This window comes from Ptiloglossa arizonensis, chromosome 3 (assembly GCF_051014685.1).
Source record: "Ptiloglossa arizonensis isolate GNS036 chromosome 3, iyPtiAriz1_principal, whole genome shotgun sequence".
Taxonomy (NCBI): domain Eukaryota; kingdom Metazoa; phylum Arthropoda; class Insecta; order Hymenoptera; family Colletidae; genus Ptiloglossa; species Ptiloglossa arizonensis.
The window spans coordinates 24,458,846-24,471,129 of NC_135050.1; the positions used below are offsets into that span (position 1 = coordinate 24,458,846).

Genomic DNA, 12,284 nt, shown 5'->3' on the forward strand with positions numbered 1-12,284 from the left:
CTCGAACATCGTTGAAACATTACGTATTTTATCACCAAAGTTACATATTCGAATGTTTCATCGAGAAATTTATCAATGGGTTTATAATCGAAAATTAGTAAGGAAATTATTTCGGATCTTCGCGTTCGTTGAATCGTCTCTTTCGAAAATATTTTTCGTTTCGAACATCGTCGAAAGGAAATTGAAAAAAATTTCATCCGTTATGCTAATTATCACGTCCGAACGAAAGACGATGGAAACTAAAATAACCAGCTCCGTTCTTTGGTAATTATCCGATAGTTAACCATTTCCGAAGTTTTCTTAACCGCTCGACAACCGAGAGGATTCGTTTCCCCTGACAGACTACTTCCATTTTTCATTTTCGTACTTGAAACGCGTCACGTGCAAATCGGCACCGACGCAAATAATCTTGCCTCTTCGTTAAATTGTGCCAACGTCGACTGACAAGCAGCACAATCCAAGCAACGAAACTCGAAGTAGAAAAAACAACAATGGCAACAGTACCGATCGATCGTACAACTAAGTACCTATAAGATAAAGAAGCATAATTTGACCGAGAAAAATAAATAATTAGTAAGTTGGGGTTGGGTCTGGTTGAAAAAGTCCGTAGCTATTTTTTCACATAAAAAAAAAAAATTATAAACGAATTCGATTCAAGTTATTCGAATGTCCCAGAAAATGTTACACTTTCAGTCGCTTTGCTCGTTATTATTTTCAGACCGTCTATGGTAATATAAAGTACTCGTATTTGCAATAACATTTAGAATAATTATACTCTATATAATATTGAACATTCATAATAATCGGAAAATTCCATTCTCCACCAATAAATTCGCTCACTTTCAATATTAATTGGAAATCGTCGATTCGAGTTTTTCGCGCCATAATTGGAAACAAAATTATTATAATTGCAAACATAAATTCACCGAATATCGTGTTTTCGTCGGGCGTTCCAAACAGTGACGCAGTTCTCGAGATGACGCAACAATTGCTTTGGGTAAGCCAGTGGTCCACCGTGCTCGAAGCGTAATTTTATTCCAATAACGATCGTTGGTTAAATCACGGTCTCGTAACGCGCAGATACAGAATTTTCTCGGTGACCCTAACGCGTCGGCAATAGCGCGTATTCTACGCGCGCTCTCGATATCGATTATCCCGAAAACAAAGGCGCGTGGCAAGAAAACTGCGTTTCACCTTCTCGGTGTCTTTCCCTAGAGGTTAATCCGCTACCTACCCTCTCTACGCGGCGAGTTTCACGGTACACCCCGGATACACGTCGCGTCGTACCGATTAGCGAAGGTTGGCGATAACGACGATTCCGGTGGAACGAGGACGATCTTTCGTTCCAGTCTCGATTCGTTCCAGCCTGTTCGCGGTCAGAAGGGCGTATATTAATTTCGTAAGACGAGGCAAGGGGGTCAATCGTAAAGTGTAAGCTGACCCGGTGGCGGTCCAGCAGCGTGCACGATCGTAAAACCGGGAAACCGCAGGAGACCGGATGGCGTCGTTAAAGAAACCCTCTACTCCTCTGTCTCTCACCCCCTCGTTTTCTTTCTTTTTCTCTTTCTCGCGCTCTCCGTTCCCGCTCCATTTCTTTCACTCTTTCTTTCGCCATTTCTAACCCTCTTGCTCACTTTTTCTCTCTCACTCGCTCTCTCGCTCGCTTTCACGTTTCATTTTCTCTCTCGCTCTTTCAATCGCTTTCTTGTTCGCTCTCTCGCTCGCTTTCACGTTCGTTTTCTCTCTCGCTCTTTCAATCGCTTTCTTGTTCACTCTCTCGCTCGCTTTCACGTTCGTTTTCTCTCTCGCTCTTTCACTCGCTCTCTTGTTCACTCTCTCGCTCTTTCACTCGCTCTCTTATTCTCTCTCTCTTACTCTCTCGCTCACTCTCTCACACGTTCTCTCTCTCTCTCTCTCTCTCTCTCTCTCTCTCTCTCTCTCTCTCTCTCTCTCTCTCTTACTCTCACACGTTTTCTCTCGCTCACTCTCTCACAATCGTTCTCTCTCTTACTCTCCCTTCCGCACTCTCACTCGTTCTCTCTCTTACTCTCTCCCTCATTCCCTCTCTTACTCTCTGGCTTACCCTCTCTTTCGCTCCCCCACTTATTCTCTCTTCCACTTTCTCTCTCTCTCTAGCTCGCGGTTTTTCCATCCGAGAGCCGAGAAATTCTACGATTCGCGCGTACTCGGCGTGGCTTCGCCTCTCGTTCCCGTACGACGATGCCGGTGCACCCTTAATGGAGCCTCGCGAGCGAGAGGCCCGTTAATTAATTGTAATGCCGGCACCGATTCAGAAGCGCATAGCTCGACTGCTGCCTGGTCTAGAGTCGCCGCTGGAAGGGTGGTTCACCCCTCGCGGGGCCCCTGGGGGGCAGGGAGCAGGGGGTGGGGGAGTGGGAGGGTGGTGGTCGGGCGGACGGGAGCGAGCGGAAGGAGGCAGAAGAGGGGGAGAGCCAACGGTCGGGGGAGAGGTGGGGCAGAGAATCCGAGGAGAATTACGCCCCCGCGGTAATTAGTACTAATAAACGAGGGGCAGAGCCCGGCACACGCGCGAGCTCGTTCCGCGGCTTACGCCGATGTTTACGCGAAGGGGTGAAAATTATTTTTCAAAGTGTCACTCCCCAGCTGGCTCGCTCTGCCCCGCGTTTTTCCAACCCTTCCCACCCTTTTCTACACACCCCTCCGCCCGGTGGTCCCGTTCTGCCCTCTCTCGTTTCTTGTCGCGGACTCGATATCGTTTGTTCGGTACCGGATTTAAACGCAACAAATCGCGCGTGTCTCCTCGTGCTTTTTTTTTTCTTTCCAAGACCGATTTTCCACGCACCCTCTACCCCTATCCGTACCACCGACCCCAATCGTCGTTACACTCTTCCACGAACGCGTTTTCCCCCGAGTTAAATCGGCTTCTTCGCTCTACTCTACTCTCTCTCCATCCCCTCGCCTAGCCCCCGAACCGGGGAGTGTCTCCGGAGCTGGCTTAAATTCTTCCGTCTTTTTTCATTCTTCCTTCTCCCCCCTCCTCCTCCGCGCTCTTCCTTTCTTCTTTTTGTCGCGTATTTGCCCCCTCGTTCCACCGGGTGTACACGCGCGCGTCGTACGACCGTGCGCGCACGTGCGCGCACAGGGGCGAGATACTTGTCGATGAGTATTATTTCGTTTTTTCTTTCTTTTTTTTTTTTCGTTATTGTGCAAGCACGAACGCCGCGAGCACGGAAATGGAAATTTTTTCGCGATTGCGCGGACACGAGGGGACGAAGGGGGCCTCGATGGGGGTTAGAGAGGGGGGATGGGGCAACCCACCGTCGGGATATGTGTAACGATGTGTAAATGTCAGATTCAGGTAGTTTTATTTCACGTGCTTGCCTCAATATTGACACAAATTTATGCACCGAGGGGGGGATGAGGGATGCGGGGGTAGTGTATCGGAAGAACGCGTCCGGAACGTTTCTAACCGTGTCGCGTTCAATTTATTGTTAAACGTCGTATTGTCAACAGGACGGGAATTCTCGTCGAATTTTGTGGAGATTCCCCGCTGTTCGATCTTCGAATCTTCGTGTTAAATAGTGTGAAAAAGATAGTGGACATTCTGTACAGTGTCCACGTTGATGAACGATTTTGAAAATTAGTCTTACAGGAATCGTGACTTGGAATTCGTGTACGATCGAACTTGTTGAAAAAGTAGGTAAAATTGCATCATCCTGCGCAAGTTTTCTAGGTTACGCGCAACTGATATTGTCCTGGACAGCGAAGATCAACCGTGAACCGACACAGCTATCGATGATCCTGGGTATCGTAAAATCCATCGATGCGGTAGACGTCGAGAATCCTAAAAAAAAAAGACGATCCTGGAACGAAGATACCGTACCCCCAACGACCAGGGGGGTTCCGAATCTGGTGTAAACGACGAGATCGGGGGTTGTGGAGCTCCGAGCTACCCGATCGCTGACTCGTGACATCTGTCCGCCTTCTGAGCCGCCAACTCGCGAACAGTGATCCTTTGTTCGTACTTTCTTCACTCCCGATACACCGTTCGAGCGTTTCGCGACGATTCGAGAACCGTATCGACCAGATAACGTCCAAGTGTCTACTCGTCTACTCGTTTTCGTGGAACTAGGCCACGTTTCCACAGACCCTGGACGCAATAGAATCCGATAACATGATCCACGAGGTCGTAGACTCCGTACCGAGGATGCCTGGTGTCGCGAGAACCGATGGAACGGATCTTCGGGATCCATCGCGGTACCAAGATCGTTCCCGTACGGTCGAATCTGGTGGCGAGGATTCCGAGATCGTAGAATCGGTATTCAGGACCGATGACGTCCAAGTGTCCACCGGTCCGTTTGTTTTCGGAGAAACTAGGCCAGGTTTCCGTGGACTTTGGCCGTGATAGAATCTGATAACGTGACCCTCGAGGTCGTGGAATCCGATACCAGGGATGCCTGGTGTCGCGAGAACCGATGGAACGGATCTGCGAGATCGTTGGACCCAACGCGGTATCAAGGTCGGCTAGAGATGGCTATCTGACGCAAGGGACTTTGAAATCACGACATTAATAACCAAGACTCCAATAGTACCTCTATGATTGTGGGGCATAGAGGTCGAAGAAGATCAGGAGGATCTAGAGAGACTTCCTAAAGCTTTGGAAGTCTTGGAATATTCCAGGAGTCTTGGGTGTCCACAAAGGATGTTGAGGTGGTAGGATTAGTACTCGTGAACCAAGTGGTACAGACGACTGTAGGTCATGGATGTTTCCATTAAGTATCAGCTGTGGAAATCTGAAGATATTCCAGAAAAATATCTATAATAGTTATCTTCTAGTATCTTAACTGTTCACAAAGGACGTTGCGATCGTAGAGTTAGCAGATACTCCATTGGTACCAATAATTGTTAGTCATGGAGGTTTGAACGACAACGAGGATCTACGCAGCTTTTCTGGAACTCTGGAAATCCCAGAAAATTTCAAGAGTCTTGGATGTCCGCAAAGGCTTAAACGTCATTGAACATCGCGAGCTCTTGGGTGCTCCCTGGACCCCTGAAACCTTAAAAGGCACGAGAGAGACTCGCGACAGCCCAGAATCTCCGCAACTTCTCAACCCTCGGGATCTTTGGAAAGCCTCGTGGTATCTAGTTCCTTCGAGATCCCCCAGACTCTCGCGACTCGTCGCTAATCTCGGTATCTTCTCAACTCCTGTGATTCCTGCAACCTTTAAGACCCTACGATCGTTGGTACCGACAAGAGAAGACTGCGAACTGTCGAACGCCCATATCAACGAAACTTTGCATAAACGTTTATCGGCCTTAAATTTATACGCGCGTCTACCACCGTCTCTCGACGTATTATTTTATGGTCAAAGTTCCCGTAACTATACCAGCCTATTAACCGTAGTGGGTATCTTTCGTGCCAACGCATCCTGGTAACGTGTTGTATTTCCATTATTAAAGCTATTACAACAGAGCGTTACAAAATTGAAAAAACACCCGGAGCAATTTTCGACTCCACTCTCTCTATGATGTCGAAGTTAAAACAAATCCTAAAAATTTTCGATAAAATTTTCACCTGTCGATCGATTCCCCCAACGTTTCCCGCGCGTTTCTCGCCACGCATCGACGGTGCGTAAATAAAGGATCCCCTACCGGAAACATTTAAACTTTTCCCGCCCAAAACGTATTATATATTCCATGAATACGCAACGTTTCATCAAAGTCGGCGCTCAATCGACAACCGAATGTTCGTTTGCTACGATTGCATTTTATTTTCTCCCCGCCCGCTTTGCGGTGCAAAAATAAAAAAAGAAAAGAAAGAAGAAAAAAAGAAAAACATGGCGACGTCTACGTACCGGCGCGATCTAAAAAGCGCGTGCAATTTCGTCCGACATCGTAAAAAACCGTTGACTAACGCGACGGTGTATTCAATTCGCGCGTAACACCCCGCTTTATTGCCGTGTTTCGCGTGCATTTTTATAACGCGAACACCTGTTTTCGAGAAACGCACCGTACGCTCGATTCTCGGTTGTAGTCCTCTCCCCTCCCTCGTTAAACGATCGCGCGTGACGGATCGTCCACGAGTTACTTGCGTACGTAACAGTTGGCTCGACGCTGAGTGGCTGCGCGCGCATCGGGCCCAAGCCACTCATAGCGAGCGCGCGATCGTTTAACGAGGGAGGGGAGAGAACTACAACATCGATCATTGTTATTCGACGAAGTAAATAACGCCAATTGTTACGTACGCACGTAACTCGTGGACGATCCCTCGACCGCGATGTGTTATCGTTATTTACTTGGTCGAACAACAATGATCGATGTTGTAGTTCTCTTCCCTCCCTCGTTAAACGATCGCGCGTGACGAATCGTCCACGAGTTACGTGCGCGCGTAACAGTTGACTCGACGCTGAGTGGCTGCGGGCACATCGGGCCCAAGCCACACGTAGCGAGCGCGCGATCGTTTAACGAGGGAGGGGAGAGAACTACAACATCGATCATTGTTGTTAGACGAAGTAAATAACGCCAATTGTTACGTACGCACGTAACTCGTGGACGATCCCTCAACCGCGATGTGTTATCGTTATTTACTTGGTCGAACAACAATGATCGATGGTGTAGTTCTCTCCCCTCCCTCGTTAAACGCTCGCCGCGAGTGGCTTGGGCCCGATGCGCGCGCAGCCACCCCACGTCGAGCCAACTGTTACGTACGCAAGTAACTCGTCGACCACGATGCGTTATCGTTATTTACTTCGTCGAACAACAATGATCGATGTTGATTATCCGTCGAAACGTCCGATCGTTTCGCGACGCGACGCGAGACCGACGCGTATGTCGAGAGGAAGTATGGGCGGGGGGGGGGGGGGGGGGGACAAGCGAAATTGGTATTTACAGGACAATCACGAGGGCACCGGGTAAACCTGAACTTCGATAGGGATATTCAATATCGCGCTAATAGCATATTAATAACGGGAAGCTGTTGCCTTTAACGAGCCACCGTGCACCGGGAACATTAAACATTTGATGGTTGCTTTGCGCCGTAAATTTTCCGGTTTTACAAGTCTTGTTGGTCTTTTAACGAGCTCTCCTCGTTGAACGCTCCGATGCCGGGCGGCGAGTAAATTTTCCGGCGTTTTATACTTTACGGGGAGGGATTTTCTTTTCCAAACGGAAGCGGCTTTCTCTTTTTCCTTTAAACGGGGGAAGAAGAAATAAAGGGAGGGGAAAAAAGAAAAGAAAAAAAAAAGAAAAAAAAAGAAAATGGAACACGAGCGCGACTCGAGCCCTTTCGCATCGCGGTAAATAAAAAGGGATCGTACGATAACGGTTAAATGAGAAATTATTATTTTCTTTTTCTTTTGCGCTCTTTTTTTTTTTGTTCAACACTCGATAGAGAAAGGCGTTCCGATGAGGACGTAGGAATCGCGTAGGAGAGGGCGTGGGTCGCTCGCGAGGCAACCGCACGGAATGGATATTTATGAGACGATAAGAGTTCGAGGTGATTGCAAAATTCATTTACGAGTAGTCGCAAGCGTTGTTCGTTTTTCAAGTTTCAGAAACGGATACTTCGGTTATCGCAGTTCGAAGGAAAAAATCAAACGATTTGAAACGCGTCGATATATTTCGCGAGATTTTGTTTCAATTTTTTTTTTGGTTCATTTGTAAAAATTTATGGACAGGAAGAAATTGTCGCGCGAATAATAAACGATTGCAGTAACGTATCGGGCACTAGGTAATCGTGCGACGATATTTGTATAATTTTTCTTCAAGCTTCTTAAAGATACCTAATTCGTGGTTTCTTTTATGGAGGCTCGTGAAAGTATCGTCCATTTCTTCGCGTAATTTTTTTTCGGTCGATTCGGTAGAGATGTAAGTGTACACGTGCCCGAGCATTCGTACAGATGTACTACATTTCCAAGAATATCCAACGTTGAAAGTTTAGTGACCTGAAAGCGAGCGCGCCATAATTATTCCAATTAAGGGACAGTGTACCACGTTACGAGCGAAATAGCACAATGGTCCACCAGGGTAAATTTCATACATTCGGAAGACCTTTATTTCCAACGGCGACGGAAATGAATTAGAGACGAAGACGACTCCCGTTGGCGGTATCAAAATATTTTTCTCTACGAGGCTTGTTCGAGTTTATTAAATCGTGTTACAAAAATATCGTGTTGTAAAACGACCGTTGGAATTTTTGCAGTCTTATGAAAATATCGCGTTAAGGAAGAACTGTATTAATGTTGACATCGTTTACAGATGAAAACTTGATATTGCATTATAGAAAGACTATGTAAATGTTAACACCGTTTATAGACGAACTCTCAATTTTTGTATCGCGTTGTAAATATATCGTGCTAATAAAACTGTCAGAATTTTTGTACCGTGTTGTACATAAAAAAAATTTGCAATGTTTACACTGTATTCTAAGAAAATCGTGTTGCAAGAAATTCTTGATTTTTGCACCGTGTTACAGAAGGACAGTTGCAATTTTTCCACTGTTCATAAATAAACTCTCAATTTTTGTATCGCGTTATAAAAATATCGTGTGCAATAAAACTGTCTTAATTTGCCCACTGTGTTACAGAAGGACTGTTGCAATTTTTGCACCGTTTAAAAATAAACTCTCAATTTTTGTATCGCATTATAAAAATATCGTATTACTAGAACAGTCTTAATTTGTCCACCGTGTTACAGAAGGACTGTTGCAATTTTTGCACCGTTTAAAAATAAACTCTCAATTTTTGTATCGCATTATAAAAATATCGTATTAATAGAACAGTCTTAATTTGTCCACCGTGTTACAGAAGGACAGTTGCAATTTTTGCATCGTTCATAAATAAACTCTCAATTTTTGTATCGCATTATAAAAATATCGTATTAATAGAACAGTCTTAATTTGTCCACCGTGTTACAAAAGGACTGTTGCAATTTTTGCACCGTTTACAAATAAACTCTCAATTTTTGTATCGCGTTGTAAAAATATCGTGTGCAATAAAACTGTCTTAATTTTTCCACCGTGTTGTAGAAGGACCGTCGGAATTATCTCACCGTGTTGCACCGAAACTGTGTGTTACGGAGTACCGTGTTATCCGAGGGTCGAGGGTGCACCCTTAAGTTCTCTTAACTAACCCGAGACGAGTTTACAGAAAGCAACGAGGCGGCTGGACGACCGGAGACGAATCAAAGGTTTCGCTTGTCTCCAGAACACCAAGAAGAAGGCATCGTCGACGCAAGGTACCTCTGATCAGACGAGACTCGGACGACTCGTCCGACGAGGTGGTCTCGTTGCACGATCGTCGACTCCGTTCGATCGAATTCTACGACATGGAGCACAAACCGAAGTACCTGGCGAACAAACGTGGCACAACCAGGCACGGTTTCTCGAGCAGGACGAGGAGGGCCGCGACAGCGCGGAAGGAACGCGTGTGGGACCACGGGGTGATACCGTACGAGATCGATGGGAATTTCTCCGGTGCTCACAAAGCGTTGTTCAAGCAGGCCATGAGACACTGGGAGAACTTCACTTGCGTGAAATTCGTCGAGAGGGTCCCCGTCGAGCATCCTAATTATATACTCTTCACGGAGAGACCGTGCGGGTGAGTTTTCCCAACGCGTGGACCTTAACCCTTTCCGCTCGGAACCTTTCTTTTTTTAATAACAAAAATTCGCGCCTTTTAAATCCTTTAAAGATCCTTTAATAATCTTTTGATAATCCTTTAATAATTCTTTAAAAATTCTTTAATAATAGAAAGCACCCATAATAGAATTCTTGATGAAATCCTTCCTATCGTAAACTTAATCTGAAATGGAACATTTTGTGTTTGAATACTTCCCATAGATATGTTCACAAGAGTGTATTTAAATTCCATTCTTACGAGAGTAAGAATTGAGTATATTTGATATGGGTATATTTAATAATCCTTTAATAATTCTTTAATAATTCTTTAATAATTCTTTAAAAATTCTTTAAAAATCCTTTAATAACAGAAAGCACACATAATAGAATTCTCGATAAAATCCCTTGAATCGTAAAATTAATCTCAAATGGAACATTTGTGTTTCAATATTTCCCATAGATATGTTCACAAGAGTATATTTAAATTCCATTCCTAGTCTCGTAAGAATTGAGTATATTTGACACGGTTATATTTAAATTCCAATTTGAATTCCAAGAAAAAGGTTAAAAAATCATCGAACGATGAACACGCGAAACCTGAAACGATCGGGACGTCTTTCATCGGTGACGATCGGTGAAACACGTACAGTCGTACGTCACGTTCACAACGAGATTCGACGAGTCGATAAATTCGAGGATTTCGGAGACAATGGGCTACGAAAACGGTGTATTTCACCGATTACTTGACTGCATCTCATCGATATTTTTACCAGTATTGCTCGGTGAAGAAATATTTCTCTCTCGATAAGTGTGTACACCTTTTGGATTCACACTTATCGCAAACGTAGCTTCTCACGATTCCGTAATTAAACGTTTCGTTCGAATTCTAATCAACACTCGTTATAAAATTGATATCGTCGCAAGAACGTAAATTGTCCCGTTGAAGTCTAAAAAATTCTTCGCCATCGATTCGTACAATTATAAACATTCGTTCGAATTCTAATCAACACTCGTTATAAAATTGATATCGTCGCAAGAACGTAAATTGTCCCGTTGAAGTCTAAAAAATTCTTCGCCATCGATTCGTACAATTATAAACATTCGTTTCGATTCCTTTGTACAATTTCAACGTAGCGAACCATTACAACGGTGTCGCGTTTCGCTCGGTCTTTTCTGCATTCCTTTCCCTGGATATTGAAACGAGCACGTGTTTTTCACCAGTTGCAGCTCCAATTTCCAATTGTATCTCCGTTTGCACGGAAACGCAACTGTACCGCGGAACGATAAACGCAGTTTTTCCATGGCCGCGAACCCGTACGAAATATCCAAGCACGACGCGACGTGGAATTGCTTTATTTTTAGACGAAAATTTCGCAGATGCTGTTCGTTCGTCGGGAAGAGGGGAAACGGACTCCAGGCTATAAGCATCGGAAAGAATTGCGACAAATTTGGTATAGTTGTTCACGAATTGGGACACGTCGTTGGCTTTTGGCACGAGCACACCAGGCCCGATCGCGACCGCCACGTGCAGATTATTCGTGACAATATCATGTCCGGTGAGTTCAATTTTCGATTATTTTTATCCAGCCTCCACCATCGGGAAACCGTAAAACGAACAAAGGGAACGAAAATTCAATTTTCGGTACACCCTTCGCGCGGATTTGAACCGTTATTATGGTTAATCTTCGACCGGTGGATAGTGAAACTTAGACTCGAGTTCGAGTAATAAATCGACAGATAGAACTTACACTTCAATTTCGTATCTACGTTGCAATTTCAACGTTACTTCGCGATCGTTGCAATTCGCTTCTCCGTGTTACGACGCGAGCTATCGATCGTGGATTTTTCTACGGTCAACGACAATATCGAAAATTAAATTTCCAATCGCGAATATAAAAATCGTGTAACTTGTCTCGGGATACTTGAACGTTTCTCGTTGAGTTGTCTGTTCTGTGAGATAACAGGGAAACGAATCAAATGTCGAGAAACGTTGGATCTCGTTTCGGGAAAGTTTAACTTCAAGGTGAGTCCACGAGACTCGTGAAACACGATACAAAGGATCATACTTGATATATGTGATTTTGGATCTGTGAGATCCGATACACGTGATTTTGGACGCGTGAGATCCGATATTAAGGATCACAGACTTCCGAGACCCGATAGAGACGATTTCGGACTTGTGAAATCCGATATAGAAGATCATGGACGTGTGAGACCCAATACGGACAATCTTAGACTTGTGGAACACAATACACGCGGTATTGGACTCGTGAAATCCGATACGAAGTATCATCGATGCGTGAGACTCGATACAGAGTATTTTGGACTCGTGAAACCCCATACACGTAGTCTCGAACACGTGAGATTGAATATAAACGATCATGTACGCGTGAAACCCGATTATTTTGGACTCGTGAAACCCAATACACACAGTCTTGGATTCCTGAGATTCTATACGAACGATTACGGACCCGTGAGACCCGATACAGAGTATTATGGACTCGTGAAACCCAATACACACGGTCTCGAACACGTGAGATTGAATATAAACGATCACGTACGCGTGAAACCCGATTATTTTGGACTCGTGAAACCCAATACACGCGATCTCGGATTCGTGAGATCGAATATAAACGATCACGGACACGTGAAACCCGATTATTTTGGACTCGTGAAACCCAATACA

The 12,284-nt window shown here is 44.9% G+C and overlaps 1 protein-coding gene across 2 annotated transcripts in view; it reads left to right on the plus strand.

Annotated features, from left to right (window-relative positions):
• The window catches only part of Tok (tolloid-like protein 1 tolkin), a 105,699-nt gene that overhangs the window by 76,666 nt on the left and 16,749 nt on the right, over positions 1-12,284 (plus strand). The window contains exons 5-6 of one of the 2 annotated variants that reach the window (XM_076306149.1): positions 9,129-9,578; positions 10,976-11,154. In XM_076306149.1, the coding sequence (XP_076162264.1) occupies positions 9,129-9,578; positions 10,976-11,154 (629 nt within the window). The remainder of the gene's footprint in view (positions 1-9,128; positions 9,579-10,975; positions 11,155-12,284) is intronic. The other variant, XM_076306150.1, reaches the window with a different exon arrangement.